Source organism: Haemaphysalis longicornis, unplaced genomic scaffold (assembly GCF_048455015.1).
Source record: "Haemaphysalis longicornis isolate Haplotype H1 unplaced genomic scaffold, Haemaphysalis longicornis Haplotype H1 scaffold_12, whole genome shotgun sequence".
Taxonomy (NCBI): Eukaryota; Metazoa; Arthropoda; class Arachnida; order Ixodida; family Ixodidae; genus Haemaphysalis; species Haemaphysalis longicornis.
Genome location: NW_027526225.1, coordinates 98,423,016 through 98,440,070, shown reverse-complemented (window position 1 = coordinate 98,440,070; position 17,055 = coordinate 98,423,016). Strand labels below are relative to the sequence as shown.

General features: G+C 48.5%; 2 protein-coding genes and 1 long non-coding RNA gene across 3 annotated transcripts in view; all 3 read left to right on the top strand.

Moving 5' to 3' along the window:
• LOC144163053 (uncharacterized) overlaps window positions 1–17,055 on the top strand; it is a 487,499-nt gene that overhangs the window by 161,254 nt on the left and 309,190 nt on the right. The gene's annotated exons all lie outside the window — the stretch shown is intronic.
• LOC144162188 (phospholipid-transporting ATPase ABCA3-like) overlaps window positions 1–17,055 on the top strand; it is a 72,028-nt gene that overhangs the window by 11,604 nt on the left and 43,369 nt on the right. The window contains exons 2-3 of the mRNA XM_077692661.1: window positions 7,470–7,697; window positions 12,489–12,574. Of these exons, the coding sequence (XP_077548787.1) occupies window positions 7,470–7,697; window positions 12,489–12,574 (314 nt within the window). The remainder of the gene's footprint in view (window positions 1–7,469; window positions 7,698–12,488; window positions 12,575–17,055) is intronic.
• Window positions 6,400–6,777, top strand: LOC144162189 (uncharacterized). Its single transcript, XM_077692662.1, has one exon. It carries the CDS (start codon window positions 6,424–6,426, stop codon window positions 6,775–6,777), a length of 354 nt encoding a protein of 117 aa, XP_077548788.1. The 5' UTR covers window positions 6,400–6,423.

The following is a 17,055-nucleotide window of genomic DNA, read 5'->3' as shown; positions in this document are numbered from 1 at the left end:
GCATCCTGGCCCTCTAACTGGTGAACTTGAGGCACGTTTTGCTACTGCTTCAGAAGCCCGAAACGCGATGTTCCTCGCCGGTCCATTGTAAGCCATGCAAATCGTACGTGGCGCTCTAAATGTCTCAGTGGTCACTCTTGCTTGCTTTAGCGGCGGCATTAGCTGGCCGCTGCACCTTTTGTTGTCTACCAATGTCAGAAGTTCGTCACCGTCACTCCGATTACTTCCTCTTTCTGCTGCTCGCACTGCCTGCAGACCCTATACTACGGCACGTTGAAATGGAAGCAAGAGTCAAGGGACCCGCCAAGGCAGATGCAGCTGGCCAGCCGAGCTTGCAGCTGTCCTATCCCTCGCAGCGGCGTCAGCATTGGAGACAGCTCTCTCCACTCTTAAAGGCAGCTTTCTCCGCGGGTTCTCTCCATTAGATCGTTCTGTGCTCCTATTCCCCTCGGTTTGTTACAGAGCGACGCGGATCAACGCGAAAATTTTTGCCGACACACCCCGACTATTGCTCTCGCCATAAAATTCGGCAGAGAAACGTAAGGCTTTTGCGTGTAGGAGTTCGAAAGCCGAGCAGGGCCGCAAAAGCACCATCACGCTCCTCTACTTCGCAGTTCACGGAGTTGAGGTCACGTGACTTTCGATAACATTCGCTTTGACGCCGAAGATGACGACGGGTACTTTTCGCGTTTGATGAGACGTATAGGGCTTTCAGGTTCATAAAATTAAAAGAAATATTCTGCAGAAATTCAGAGAATCGGCTATTATGCGTAGCATTCTAATGACACTCGTCTGGAGAGAGAGTTCTTAACAACCAGTTTTTTTTTTTTGGCTTTTCTAAATCGTGCCCAACCAATCATCTCCATTTACGCTATTATAACGATTACAGGTGGAACGTTCGTGAAATATAAATTATTGTGTAAATGCGGGGCATTACACGCTTCACCATTTTCCGTGTTTTTTTAAATATTTTTTTTATTTTTAATTTTCCCAAATTTCGTTCGACCAATCACCTCCATTTACGCTATTATAACGATTACATTTGGAATTTTCGCGAAATCTGCACTACTGTGGAAATGCAGAGCATTACACCATTCGCTATTTTTCGTATTTTTTTTACATTTTTCGGATTTTTTTATTTTTGATTTTTCGTTCAACCAATAAAAGTAAAGAAAAATTCGTTCTTTTTCTTCCCTTTCAGTTTTGCAAGTCGGCTTCTCGTTAGCACCACCCCTGTAGCGGCTGTGCGCCCTTTACAGGCTACACGTAGACGGCAGCTTTTGCGCCCAGGTGCTTCTGCGGAGGGAAAGCGGCATGACGCCACTTTCCCCTTCATCCCCAAAACAAGAGTGCCAAGAAGAAACAAACGTAAAAAAAATGGTGTGAGGAACTTCGCGCCATTTTTTTTCGCGCCATTTTCGTGCCTCCTAGAGTACATGTGTGCAGTAACTACCTTGCTTAAACCCGGCCTAAGGCAAACTGAATGTTTCGGGCCTGCTTAAAACTTTGCGAGAACGTGAAGGCGCAAGTTTGGTTTTTCAAAAGTCATGTGTTTGGTTTTTGATACGTTGATTTCCATTTGCCATCTATTGCACCATTCGATTAATTTGGACAAGTCATCCTGTAGGCTAATGACGTCATCAATGTTAGTTATCTGCTTATAAAGAACGCAGTCATCCGCAAAGAGACGCAAAGATGAATTAATACCGTTAATGTAGATTAGAAACAGAAGGGGACCCAAAACTGACCCCTGTGGAACACTTAATACAGCAGCTGCTGGGTATGCACTGATTAATGTTTACAGATTCAGGCCGGTTTGTCAAAAATTCTTTTATCCAGCGAGTAGTTTTGTCATTGAGTTGTAACTGCTAAACTTTAAACATTAATCGATTGTGGGGCACGCGATCAAAGCCTTTAGAAAAATCAATAAATATTGCGTCTGTGTAATAGGACATGTGGATAGATTTGTGAAGGTCAGTTACCAATTCAAACAGTTCTGAATCCATGTTCAGCCCTTCTGAATCCATGTTGATTTTCAAATAGTAAATTATTTGCATTTAAATGCGCCATGACTTGGGTGAATATAATATCTTCCAGTATCTTGCAGCAAACAGAAGTTAAGGAAACAGGTAGAAAATTGTTTGGATTAGTATTATCTCCTCCCTTAGGTACAGGTTTCGCATGCGCGTTTTTCCAATCATCTCGAAAACAATGATTGTTGAAAAAAAAATCGATTTTGAAAAAAAGACGACCTGTCAAGACTACAAGAGCTAGAAATTCCTTGGACGTGGCCACTAAGATGCTTCCCAGAAATGCGCGACTCAGATCCGACAAACTTGCAGCGCTGAGCGGAAGCTTGAAAGGCGGGTTTTGGACGCCGTTCCATGTTTTCATAGACCGCTTGTTGGAAAATGAGATATGTACAGCACACCCGACGAAGACGACGACGACAATGGTGGTGATTACGGTGAGGATGACGATGACGATGATGACCTTAGCGGGGGTGGTGATAATGCACACGCGCCAATCGTCGCCTTGGCCACCATTTGCCTTTCTTGTTAATGTGGCTGCGCATGCCCAAACAATACAAATAATGCACTTCTCGGCATCAGCGAATTGTGTGCACCAGGCGCAGGCCTCATATGTAACGAAAGCAAAGCTCGGTTTAATGAACAACCATGCAGCTGAGTGGAAGTCGCAGGTGTTGTTGTTGTTCCTTTGTTTGTGGCGCATACACACTTGCGGGATTGGCCAAGAGAACACGTGAGAAACGACCGACTCGTTCAGCCGCAGAAATAGAACTTCTTTATTCGAAACTGCAGCCTCGGAGTGCGCGATCCACGTCACGCGCTCTTGTTAACACGTGTCAGGGTGGCCAGCGGCCCCCACAGCAGGTATCCGCATTTTGGCAGGGTATTTGTCCTGTTAACGAGGCCAAATGCACTCTTGAACAATCTCTTGGATCTCTGTGTTGCCCAGAAACTTGCACCCGATTAGTGTAAATAGAGGCGAATGAAAGGGAGTTGCCTTTAGCATCTATTGCCACGATGGCCATGGCGCGCTTAGGCTGGTAGTCAGCGGCGTCAACATAGCGTACATCAGGGCCATCTCTGAAACGCTGGTGCGATGCAGACGCTCGGGAATGACGGCGATCTTATTGTTGTACCTTAGGAAGGAGAAGAGGACGCTATTGCACTTGCCGTCGCCTCCACAACGGCTAAAAACATCGTGAGCGACTCTAAAACAGCTCTCCGGAATTACGAAATTGGCAGCAGGATACAGCCCTACGCATCTTACGCTCCGTCCAAGCCGTTCGTATGCGCAACGTGCACATAATCTGGACACCGGCCCATGCATCTTTCCAAGGCAACGAGCCAGCACATGAGGCGGCCCGAGGTTTCAGCTCCCGGGATAGCCCTGACGACGCTGTTGGCTCGGACCAGGGGCTAGGGTCAGGCTGGGGACCTACCGGGACATCACTTAACACTATCGCAAGGAACGCCAGAAATACGGCGCATCCCACGCTGAACAGACGCCAATCTACAGAGCCAATCTGCCAATCATGCTTAAATCCTGCAGTATTGAGCAACATTTATCCGGACCTTTACAATGATCAATGCAAGTGGTGCACCCAGCGAGCCACACTCAGTCACACGATTTGGGCTTGTGATGCTCAGCCACGAAACCTACGAGTATGCTTACGAATTACCAATGCGGAGCAGTGGGAGACCTGTTTGCTTAGCTCCGAACCCGAAATACAGATAAAGGTCGTCCAAGAGGCTGAAGGAGCCGCTCGCGCGCAAGGGCTGCAAGCCGCCATGTGAGGGGGGGGGGAATTGTGGAAGGCTACCGATTCCCCTTCCTCCTTTCACCCAGTTGTGGGCGAAACAAAGTTATTATCGTCATCAGCGATAGTCGCGGAATCGACCTCGCACACGAGAGAAGAACTCACTGGCGTGGTTCAGTCGTTAATTTCGGAAAAACGAGGTGAGGGCGCACTGGATGCTGGTAGAACTCCTCCTAGTATTTAATATTTGCGTGTTGGGGCTGTTTAAGGATGAGACGCATCTTGCCCGGTACGAAGATTGCGTGTTTGTGGCGTTAAGCTCATCGTTATCGTATCTTTAGAGTTAAGCGAAGTATTGTCATTATTATCGTTAGCATCGTTTTAACTCCATTCATCATACTTACAACACCATGTCCAAGTAACCATCATCAACTGCACCAGAACCCCACCCACCACCACGATCCCAATCATCATCAGCAGCAGGGTTACGCGAGCGTCGCGAGGTGCCTGCAGCACTCGGAAGCGCCATTTTGTTCGGGACGGAACGAGTAAGCAGCAGACGGCCTAGGTTTCTCCCTTTTTTTCCTTGCGGCGGGCATTTCTAGTTCCGAACTAATGATAACGCGTTTAGTGCTTTGATACGCGAAGTTCACGGTGCTTTTCGAATGCAAAATGGTGACCGCTGGCTTCTGTGCACCCAATACCACAGCGCGTCGTTAGCCTCGCACGCAGCCTCGAACTCCGCCACATCCCGCAGGCCAATATCACCTCCGACGTCCTGGATTCGACGCTCAAAAAAAAATGGCCGCGGCTTAGCTCAGCTGATTTTGGATATGCAAAGCAAAAGCTTGGCTTATTCTGGTTGAGTCTTGGTTCCCCTTGGTTAACCTTTGACGTAGATGTATTGCCGACCGCGGCTCAAAGCCGTTCGGTCCCGTGCAACGCTCGCTCAAGGTGGCCCGGCGAACGCGCCCTTCATTCACGGCCAACGCGGCGTTCCTCTTCGTCGGACGCGAGACTAGTCACGTAGCCCGAGACGACACCGCGGCGCGTGCGCGGGAGGCAGCGGGGGTGGTCGGCTGCCGATCAGCTGATCGGCTGCAGCCGCGGCACCGGCCGCCGCTCATGCTGAGCAGAATTACTGAAAACAGGGCCTTGTGTTCAGCGCCGAAAGCTGGCCCTGTGAATCACGCAATGCGCTTCGAGGGGTGTGACGCAGGGGTTGTGTCTGCGGTCAAAAGGTTAAATTGCGCAAATGCGGCGAAACCACTGGACGAAAGTAGTAAAGCTGTGCTCTAAATTAGCATAGCACCTACAGGGCCAACTTGAATTGTTTCGGGGATCCTTGAGCCGTACAAAATGTTGCACTCGCTTTAGCCTCCTCAGTCTCCACAAGAACCCGTATCCTCGCATTAGTCTCGGAGGAGGAGAGTAAAGCGGGAATCTGGCTCCTCGCACCGAAGTGGAAATATTACTCCCTCCACAGGGAGTTATCCTTCTCCAGACCTCCCATTTAACTCCTGTTTTGGCGGGGCATGACATTTTGCAACTTTTGACGACTTCTGTTTCTCGCACAAGGCATGTCAGTAAAGCTGTTTTGTCGCACCAATCGACGCCCGCTGACAATGTACCTTATAAAATAGCTGAAGCTACTTTATTATAAAATAAAGTAGCTCGTTGGCCGGAGCGGCGCACAAATTCTTCGCTTGTACTGTGATCAGGCCCCTCGTCGTACACACCTTACCTGCATCGTTGAGTAAACCGCCACGGCTATTCAGTCAGCGTTGCGATGCTTATCTTATCACGGCGCTATGGTGACCTTGCTGTATTCGCTTTCCTTATTGACAGTGATAATGAGCGCTCTCAGATTCTGAACAGTATTTAGAATTATGCCTGAACTACGGGAAAACTAAATTCGGAGAATTTCTTTTGGAATTTTCTTTTGTTTACAGGGTACGATCAAATTCGTCATCTTGCTCAAGACGGAATCACTAAGCCACGACAGGAGTCACGTTAATTCCGCTACTACATTTGCAAAGAAATACGTCGCCTTATGGCACATATGTTTTACATATATAGACTGTGATTGATTTATTGAGAATCGTCTATACTTTTGAAAGCTGCTGTTGCCATCCCTTGACGTGTGTGTTCTTGCAGCGAGATATTCGGTGGCCATGTATACTAAACGCTGTTATTCTACCGCCATTTCTGTTGCTCGTGGATCGGAAAGATGCAGCTTTGTCTTATGGCTCGTAAAATTTCCCGCACTGGTGATGTTCGGTTCGTTCATTTTCCGTAGTCTCCCTGGGTTCTGCTAGTAGTGTGTGTGGGGCACACCAGCTGCATTCTTTGGCACCTCGTACCGTTAGCCGCTGCCTGAAGCGTCCGGCCTCCCTCTAAGGCATTCACACCTTGAAGAACGCAGATGCCTCGCGCCATACGGAAGCACGCATTGAGCCCCTCACTTCTCATAACAATGCGCGTACAGAGCCGATTCCGGCAATACTAGCCTCGTCCTTACGTAAGATGAACTCTAGTACGTACCGCAGCGTTGAAACAGCGACGCGTATTTGCCGCGCCTAATAACGCATGCATCCTGCTTCCAGAACGTCTAGCGAGGATCCACAGCCGGAGCGATGGCCAACGACAGCTGGGAACAGCTCGGCCTGACCCTCTGGTTCCGCGTGTGGCTGACGCGCGTGCGACGTCACTACCTGACCACGCTTGCACAGCTCGCCCTCATGCTCGTCATGATGAGCTCCGTGTGGGACGACTCCGTGGCCCCGTATCGCGGGGAGCCTCATCGACAGGAGGTCTTCGGCGGCATCACGCCCATAAAACTCTGGGGCCGGCCCAACGAGTCCTGGAACGCTGGCGAACTGGCCTTCGCACCCAACCAAACGTTCTTCGCCGAGCTGGTTGAGACGGTCTGTGGGGAGCTCCCGGGCAAATGGAGTGAGTGGACATACACATTGCACGTCTCCCTGTAACCACCGGCGCGTAGTAGATATCGGCGCGGGACCTTTGGCGACGCCACTTCGTACCAACCCCCAACACCTAGCGAGACAGCAAACGTCAGCGTGACTCTATCGAGGGCATCACTTAAACGCTGTGCAGTGCGCATTGCGTCTGCTCCATTCAATAAAACCGCGATACCGCAACCTCTTGCACCTGCATGAATGCGTGCCAGGGTGTGTGCGTGTGTGTGCGTGCGTGCGTGTTATTTCGCTTGTCGGCAGAGAGTCCACCATTGGGTGATATCCAAGTATAGTATTTGCATTACATCTTCCGAATTTCCACGGAGCGTCCATGGTGGTTTATTGTTACGACGAACCCGAGCAACGCCAGTTCCCTTAGCGTCGGACGGCTCGGTGAGTCTCTATTCTCTAAGAGTCTCTATGAGGCCAAACGCTGCGGGGAAGAATTGGATACAGCAGTGTGCTTTCTAGACATTTTAAGATGACAGAGCGCATATTCAGAAAACGATGCGTCAGGGCCTGTGCTGAGTATTCTTTCCTCCTTGGTTGCACGTGACAGGAATTGACCGACGACTTTGCTTCAGGTGTGGTGGCTTTACCCCTAAGGTTGACCCTTATGCCTTTCCCCGCAACGGCGTATTGAAGGTGGAGGTAAGAATTCCTTGCACTTGACCAAAGGAGCCTCCTCCTCCCCGCTTGTGCAGAGCCGGTGCCTTTCGAGCGCGCGGAGGCGGCGACCGCCTACGTCGAGGAGGACGTGTCTCCGCCCTCCGACCAGACTCGGCGAGTGGCCGTCTGGTTCAATCGCACAGCGGACAACAAGCTCACGTACCACGTACGCTTCCCCGACGCCAGGTTCGACATGCAGGACGGCTATCTGCGCCGAGCCATCCTCCCAGGCCCCGCCGATACGGACAGCTATGATGAAATGAGTTGAGTGCACCTTGTTCCCTATTGCAAACGTATCGCTCTCCTTGAATGAGGACATGGGAATAGGAGTGTAATCGGTCACGGAGGAAAGCTGCGGCGAACGAGGAACGAAACGAAGGGGCCTAAGCCTGCGCAATCTTTTGCTGCGACAGCCGGTAGACTCAATGTGGCAGTTTGGCAATGTTGGCACGCATCCGCGGCAAAAGCTTCATGGTTCACAGGGCAGGTGTTGTTTGCATCATAGCATTTCTTGCGAAATCAAGCCGAACCAATGACATCACTTTACATAACCTTTTCTCACAAACCGCAAAACACAGTAGTACAGATTAATTTCGGGGCAGTAGGGGGTTTTGAGATAACGGTTCTTTATAACTTAGAAATGGTCCAGAGTTATTGTTACAATTGCGGTCAGTTTCACAGATATTCTATGGTGTTAGAGATGAGGGGCCCTTGGGTTGTCTGACTCGTTCAGGCCCGCAGGTCCCGGCTCGCCATGGTGTCGGACTAAAGACTCGAGATGACTGCTTAGGAGGAAACTGTACAGGAGGTTTATTCTACATGATGACAGTCGAGACAGCAGAACAAGAATAACACGAATACAGTCGTTTTAATAGAGTTCGAATTCCCCAGATCCTTGGCTAGGGAATTTAACTTCACACAGGTTGTCCAATCATGTGGGCAGTGGACGACACTTGATGTACCGCCCACGACATGAGGCGTGGCCAATGCACACGGACCACTCGGTCGATGGAAAGGGTGAATATCCACGTCGTCGATCGTGTCTTGTGCCGGAGTTGCACCACTTTGCGCAAGTCTTCATTTTGGAGGCCCCGTGAGAACGGAATTTCAACTCGGCTCCCAGCACGTAAAGACGAGTGGCCTCCTGCTCTGGCCGACGGTTGGAAACCGAAGATCTTGGGCACTTGAAACCGCTGCTTCCTTTCGGTGGACCCGTCTTTCATACGTGTATGAAGGAAAGAAGTGGCGCGCAGCGTCCGGTGAACCGAGGATATAGAAGCCGCCACTTGAAACCGCCGCCGCCGCTGGCGCCAGGGTTTCTTGCCTCCTCGTGCCTCTGGGTGATTCATCCACGCACACCTTGCTCTAGGGCTTGCGAGGAATTCCTGTGTTGGCCGATCCTAACAATGGTATGTAGCCACCAGAACTATCTAAACCCCAATAGGCACCGGTCACTGCTCAGAGGGCGCGACGAATAAAGTACACCCAGCGCCGCCCCGCGGAAGCTTGAGCTAACTCCGGGTCGGTGAGAGCCAGACGGCCGGCGCGCGTTCATAGATTCGGCACCTCTGGGTTGTTTGTTTGTGCGATTCTGCGATTGTTTTTGAAAGGTGCCTCGTGCTTGAAAACTGTTCTGGCAAATAGTTTCCCCGTGTCTCAAGTGCTTCTGTGCGATTTCCGGACAATTACGGGGCTGAGCTACTACTGTCGGCCTCGCGTGCGCGAGAAGTTACAGATTGTACGTTCCCGCGCGCGTGTGCGCCGTGAAAGAAATTGATGGAACAGACATCGTTGCGAAGTCCCATTCTCAGCAAGTGTCAGCCGTCTCCGAAGCATCGGATAATCATCGCGCCGAGAATGCTTGCGCCGAGAGGCGAAAACGAAAGCAGACACCGGCGGCCTGCCGAGGGGACCGGGCTCGGATCACGAAGCACTCGAAACCACCACCGCCGCAGCGACCGCGGCCGGATGTTTACACCACCGAGCGTGTATGGTGCGAGCTTTGGACTCTCGCGTGGTGCGTGTGTGTGTTGTTCTGTTCGCCCAAGGGAGTCGCCCCACGCCCGAGCAGCGCGTCAGACGTCTTCTTTGAGTGCTCCTCTGTCTATATATGTAATCCCAGTTTTTTCAGTTAATTAAACATCTTTTTAAATGCTCAAACCCCAGTGTTTTCCCACTCAATATGAGCCACGATCAAGCTGACACAAGGGAAGGTTATTTACAGCGCCAATTCAGGTCAGTAGCCAGCGTATACCACGGCGCTCCACGACAGAAGCGTGTCTGTGTTATTGTTTCCTCTGTTCGCCCAACCACACTACAGTTACTTTTTCGGTTGCCCTTCTTCAGCTCGGTTGGTGTTGTCACTGATTAAAAACGGATTCCAAACGTTATTAGCTTATGACAAAGTAAGCGCAGTTCACACAGTTGGAAATCTGCTGTGGAGCTGCGGTTGTCTTTACGAAGATTTCGTTTAGTTTCGGCTTGTATCTTGTGTGTAATGTTAGAGTCGTATTAGCGGCTAATTGTGATACAGTTTCTTCAGGCCGTTCAGAATTCTCCAAAAAAAGTATTTCATCCTCCTCCCCGTCCTCTGCTTAAACAATAGCAACCTCAACTTTCAGAGTACGCAAAACGAATTAAAGAAGTCAGCGCGAGTGAATGCAACATTGCCTTTGATAGCTTTCCACGCTCTCGCTTGGAATGCGTGGTCGAACTCTGTACACTTCGGGAAACAAAGTAGGGCAGTAAGTGGGGTGCGTACTGACCGTCTTGACATTGGTTTTGGCATCACCCGCGAAGTGCTGTGAATATATTCTTGTGCCGCCTTTTGGCATCCATTCGGTGCTGTGAATGTCGCTAAAAAAAGGTTACTGCTGATAAAACAATAGTGGGGGAAGCCGTAATACCTTGTGTTATGCAAATACTACGACGGCATGCGATTCATCGCAGCGCGCGATGTGTATGGAACACTGAAAGCCAACATTTTAGTTTTACGGCCCTTCGTGTCTGCGCTGCGCATAAACAGTCATCGTACTCATAATACTCCTTCCACTGACAAAAAATGTCATGGCTTTCTTATCGCTAAAATCCATTTCTTGCGACGCTGCCCGAGAAACCTGTACAGAACGATGGCAGGCTGCCTTCCGCGATTGTGGCAGTACTTCACGCAGCAGTAGCGGCGGGGCCACTAATTCTTTCCTGCAGCATTTTGATCCTTTCGGACACTGCAACTTGCAATTATAACTATGTTTCTTAAAAAACTTCCGCCACACAACGTCGAACCGCACGCAGCGCGCGTGTTTTTACGTGCGCTGAACGGCCGGTCGAGACATCCACCGACCCGGAGTTGCTAAGCGGCGGCGAGAGATGGCGCTGCAGTCGCGCGCAAACTTCACTGTCCGGTGCCTATAGGCTGAACATGATTTAAAAATATTACCTATTAAGTTTGTAAACGGTGTACAGTTTGAAGTAAAAAGGAATTGGCGCGAGAAAGGTTAAATCCATAATCTCATTTGTCTGAAAGCAGCGAAAATTTGAAGTAGCAGTGTATACGCTACAGTGAATTGTACGGTACGCAGGGAAACTGCAAGCATTTTTGTATTCGATTCCTTCGTACTTGTTCAACTGACACCCCTTTCGGTGGCTGGTATTGAGGTTACGGAGTTTTTCAGCAAGTTAGTTAAAAGGCAGGCTTCACGCTCTGAAGCTATTGGCGCACGTTTTCACCGGTACTACCTCTTTCTGGTTTCCGCAACTTATACGGCAGCACACTGCAGTTACAAAGCGAAATAATCAGGCGGTAATTTAGGAACGTGTGATAGAAACTTCGTCATTGTATCGGAGCGCGACTCTGAGCGCGTGTTAAGCGTTGAGCGGCGACGATAGACGTCGGAGAAAAACGAACAAACATGCATAGCACAGAGGAATGAAATGAGGGGCCTTGCGGAACGTAGTGGACAACGAATGACGGTGGCCGAGAACGCGAGAAGGAAAGAGAGCAAAGTGGCGAATGAAACCTGCTACGAAACGGCAACCCGAGAAGAGACGGCGCCATAGTAACTCGCCGTAAGCCGTTCGCCTATGACTTCGTCGGTAAAAGGAACTTAATGGACTTGTCGCTCCATAAAATTATTCGGAACAAAGTCCTGAATAAGCGGATGCCTGTATGCGGCGGCTAAGAGGTAACGCCGGAATGGTCCGTAGGAGCACCGTGTACAGATTTCATTAAAAGTCACTGGAACACGGTCTCGTAAATTTACAGGAATTTCTTCTTTTGTAACCTGCCTGGACGCATTGGTGTGCAGTTAAAGATGCCTTGCCTAATAGAAAAAGCTTCCTGTTAACCGGTAATGGCTTGAATAAAGCCAGCAAGGAAAATATTTTGTCGTGTTCACAAATGCTTGCTCCAATCACTTATGACGGCATCTGTACGTGCGTGTCTATCCAAATATTTTTCTCAATACGAAACAAACAAAACACCCGAAGACCAGCGCTGAAATTCCTAATTAATAAGTTTATCTTCTATCTTTCCTTGTTTTTCTTTTTCTTTCTCGTTTCAAAACCACAAGGTTAAGACATACCACCTGAAGCTGCACTACAGTAGCTGTTGGGGTGATCGCTCGTGTATTTTTTTTTTGTGCATTGCGGGGGCCGGTTGTTCACCTGTGGCTGTTGCCGTATACGGAAGCACAGAACTTCCTCGGGCAGCTTCTAGAGTCGTTTTACTTTCAATAAGCTGCTGTTATTATTTTACACTAAACAGTGCCAGGTTTGATAACTGGCTATGACCTCGCTCATCAAGATTTACCCCGAATAAGAAAATTTCCCGCCAAATGTAGTTTCGATAAAGATACTCTGTGGCTTGTTGGTACATGCATGAATTAGCCAGCATGAGCACAAAAGCGCCATCGATGCAGCTCATAAAAATCAAGGACCAAATCAGCCCTTCAGCTTATATTACTTCGCATTTCGCTTCAAAACTGCGTTGAATGTGTCAGCAGGGTATTAGATCGAAGCTTCGAGGGCTTAACGCGCTGTTGACGCAATCTTTTCAGGGCTCCTCCTGCCACTGCAGTACCTGGTAGAATCGACGTTTGCAGGGCAAGTGGCCGCACATTTGGGCAAATCCCTTTCTCATGACGTGAGTGTATTCGTAGTGGACACGCATCTGAAACCCGATGTCTTTACTTGCGGGAGTTATGAATTTGTGTACATTTCCTTTAAACATAATATGCCGAGATCAGCTGTGTAGCCGAAGAAAACAGTAGGAGTTCTTAAACAGTAGCCCAGCATGGCTATACAGAGGCCAAAACTTGTTTGTTTTGTTTTTCTTGGGTGAAAGCTCTAAGCAGTCACGACGTGAACAGAGTGACGTGCAAAACGGCTACGACAGTTATGACTATCGCAGTGCTAGGCGTGCTTTCTCACAGGATTCCTCTATAACCGCTACCATTTTGCAAAGCGCTTGCTGTTGTCGTACTTCTGAGCATAGTCGCCGTACAGCACTAAAAAAATTTAAAGTAGAATGCGCCAGTATGTCCAGCCCTCTTCTCCCCGTAACCCTACCCCCCAAGTAAGCATTTCATAGGAAACTGGTTTAAAAATTGTGCCCGCGTCATATTTTGTATAAAAATGGCGATTTTGAATAGAAACATCAGTGCGACATCCGGCGCCTACATTTGTGAAGCTGTGTGGTGCTGAGTAGAAGGTTACGGGTCGTTTTCGTGCTGGGTTGTTTTCAAGCGGACTAAAAAGAAAAACAATGCATCACCACCGCATGGGGGATTTCCGCCCGCATTATAGCAACCCTGCATGCTCGGTCAATTCGTCTCAGTTCCTATCCCTCCGATATTCCATGGCTGTCAGGCCACGTATCTGTTACTGGCGTTAGTCTCCTTTAAAGTCGGGCTAAGCCTTAACCGCATGATGCCTCCAATAATGTGAACAAAGAGGGATTAGAGCATAACTTACTACAGCGATAGCTGCGAATGCTGTAGCCGTTTGGCGTTACAAGGCCGAAAACGTCCAAGAAGCCACCCCGGGCAGTAAAAAACTGGCCGTTGGACTCTAAATCCCTAGTGCGGCTGCGCATGCAATATGAATAGGAGTTTGTAAATGAGAGGAGGACAGTTTCTGACGCCGGTACGGGGCACTCGCGGGTGGATATTCATGAAACATGGCCCATTTTACTGCAGTATCTGCGTTTCTCCGCCAGAGCTCGGGCGCCATAAAATCCCGGATCCTAGCTATAGATGCTTCATTTAAAAATGTTTCAACCGATCCTGGGGCATGCATGAAACAATTCTTCAGAAATTCAGAGAATTATCTACTAATGCGTAACATTCTTATGCCGCTTGTTTGAGTGTGAATTTTTACAGTCAATTCCCTATTTTTTTTCTAAATCCTGTCCCACCAATTATCTCCGTTTTTTAACGCTATTACGTTATTATAACGATTCGAAGTTTAACGTACGCGAAGTCTTCATTATTGTGGGAATGCAGGCCGTTATACCGTGTGCCAATTTCCCTAATTGCCTAATATTTTTCTTATTATTTTTCAAAATTTAGTTCGACCAATTATCACCATACCGATTACGTTTGGAACATTCGGCAAATCTACATTACTCTGGGGAACCACGGCGTTACACGGTTCGACATTTTCCGTAATTTTCATTTTTTAGTGCTTCAACATTTATTTCTACCAACTATCGCGTTTACGCTACTATAACGATTAAAGGTGGACCTTCCGCAAAATCTGCATTACTATGGCAATGCATGTCGTTATGCGGTTGGCCATTTTTCGTACTTTCTCATTTTTTGTTATTTATTTTTTCCAATATTTCGTTCGACGAATTATCCACATTTACGCTATTACAACGACTGTATCTGAAACTTCCCCCAAAATCTGCATATTTGTGGAAATGCAGAACATTGCACGGTTCCCCATTTCCCGCATTTTTTATATTCTTATTTTTTTTTTCTTTTTTCAAAATTTCGTTCTCGCGGGTTCGATTCCCGGCCGCGGCGGCCGCTTTTCTGATGGAGGCGAAAAGCAAAAACGGCCGTGTGTGCGAGATTTCGGCGCACGTTAAAGATTCCCAGGTGGTCTAAATTAATCCGGAGCCCTCCACTACGGCGCGCCTCATCGCCTGTGTTGCCTCGGCGCGTTACACCCTACAATCAATCAATCAATCAATCAATCAATCAATCAATCAATCAATCAATCAATCAATCAATCAATCAATCAATCAAAATTTCGTTCGAGCAATAATCTCCATTTACGATATTATACCGATTACAGGCGCAACTTTAGCGAAGTCTGCATTATTGTGGAAATACATGCGTTATATATACTTTTTTCTATTTTCCGTAATTATTATTTTAGATGCAAAGCATCTCTTGCTCGGGGCTATGTCCGGCGTCCGTGCGTTGTCCGCACCTCTCCCCCTACACTATAAAAAAAGAAATAGTTACCGACGGCCGGTTTCGATCACACGACTCTCTGGCCGCAACGGGAGGTACGCGGCGCTCTTCCCACTGCGCTACAAAACCGCGACAGGAGCAAGTGCTACGAACGCGCCTTATGTCCTTGACTCATATAAACTACGTCAAGAAGCTACTGATACAACGAAGGCACGCGAAGCTGAACGTCAATAGAAACGACGAACTGAAAACTTTCGAGGAGGTTGTTAGCGTCTCTTGCTCGGGGGGATGTCCCGCGTCCGTGCCCCGTCCGCAGCGCCTCTAATGATGATTGTGGCAGGATGCCCCTAGGGACTGGCCAACCAAAGAATCCATCACGAGATAGCTTCGCGTTAAACCACCGTCGTCATCTTCCCGTAGGGGAACCGCTGAAGACGAAGAAGGAAAAGACAAAGCTGGGAAGAGGAGGACGTGTACGTTGCTCTCGCCCCGTCCGCAGCGCTTCTGTTGATGATTTTTACAGGATGCCCCTAGGGACTGGCCAACCAAAGAATCCATCATGAAATAGCTTCGCGTTAAACCACCCTCGTCATCTTCCCGTGGGGGAACCGCTGAAGACGAAGAAGGAAAAGACAAAGCTGCGAAGAGGAGGGCGTGTACGTTGTTCTCGCCCCGTCCGCAGCGCTTCTGTTGATGATTTTGGCAGGATGCCCCTACGGATTGGCCAACCAAAGAATCCATCACGAGATAGCTTCGCGTTCAACCACCGTCGTCATCTTCCCGTAGGGGAACAGCTGAAGAAGAAGGAGAAGACGACAAAGCTGCAAAGACGAGGGCATGTACGTTGCTCTCAGCCGGTGCACCAACGTCAACAGCCTTTACCTCACCAACGCTGACGGAGACTACCGACTCTACCACAGAGACGACAACATCGACAAGAACATGATGGGCGAGTTTCGGCGCCTCGAGCACCACCGCCTACTCACCGTAACACAACAGTACTTGCGTGCCGTTGCCACCGGTGTGGACCCGGATGTGGAATTCCCTCTGGCGCTACTAAACACCAGATACTCAACATAACGGCAACACGCCAGCGCGTCTCCTCTCTCATCTCCTCCTCTCCACTCCATATGCTCTATATAATAAACCCGGTCTGTGCGCTGCTTCCTCAGTTTCTGCTTCGGTTGAGACACGCTGCACCGTCCGATGAGCTGAATGGACGCCAACAATTCTGCTTTGCATTACCACATACTTCCCTTCGGGGAGATGGTGAAATTTTCTTCACTTATTTTTTAGTTGTCAAAATTTTGTCCGTCCAATCATCTCCATTACGTGCTTACGATTACATTTGTAGCTTTCGCGCAACCTGCATTGTTGTGGAAATCCAGGGCGTTACACACTTCGCCATTTTCCGTAATTACTTTAAAATTTTTCAAAATTTCGTTCCGCCAGTTATCTTTATTTACCCTATGATAACGCTTACAGGTGAGAGAGAGAGAGAATAAACATTTATTGAAACTTTCACGAAATAAGCATTATTGTGGATATGTTATTTTTCTTATTTTTTAGTTTTTCAAAATTTCGTAAGACCAATTATCTCAGTTTGCGCTATTATAACGATTACAGTTGGAACTTCGCTAAATCTGCATTATTGTGGAAATGCAGGGTGTTACACGTTTCGGCATTTTCCGTATTTTTTATTTATTTTTTATTTATTAGTTTTTCAAAATTTTGTGCGACCAGCTTTACGCTATTATAGCGACCAGGTTTACGCTATTATAGCGATTACAAGGGGAACTACCACGATATCTGAATTTTTGTGGAAATGCAGGGCGTTACACGGTCCTGGCTGGGGGGGGGGGGGGGGGGGGGGTAGTCCGCAAAGAATGCTAGGCATTAAAACAAAAAGTGAAACAACCCGCAGTGGTGGCTCAGTGGCTAAGGTTTTGCACTTCTGAGCACGTGGTCGAGGGTTCGATTACCCGGACGCGGCGGCCGCTTTTCTGATGGAGGCGAAAAGCAAAAACACCCATGTGTACGAGATTTCGGCGCACGGTAAAGATCCCCAGGTGGTCAAAATTAATCCGGAGCCCTCCACTACGGCGCGCCTCATCGCCTGCATTGCGTCGGCGCGTTAAACCCTATAATCAATCCAATCAATCAATCAGTCAATCAATCAATCAAAAGTGAAACAAAATGT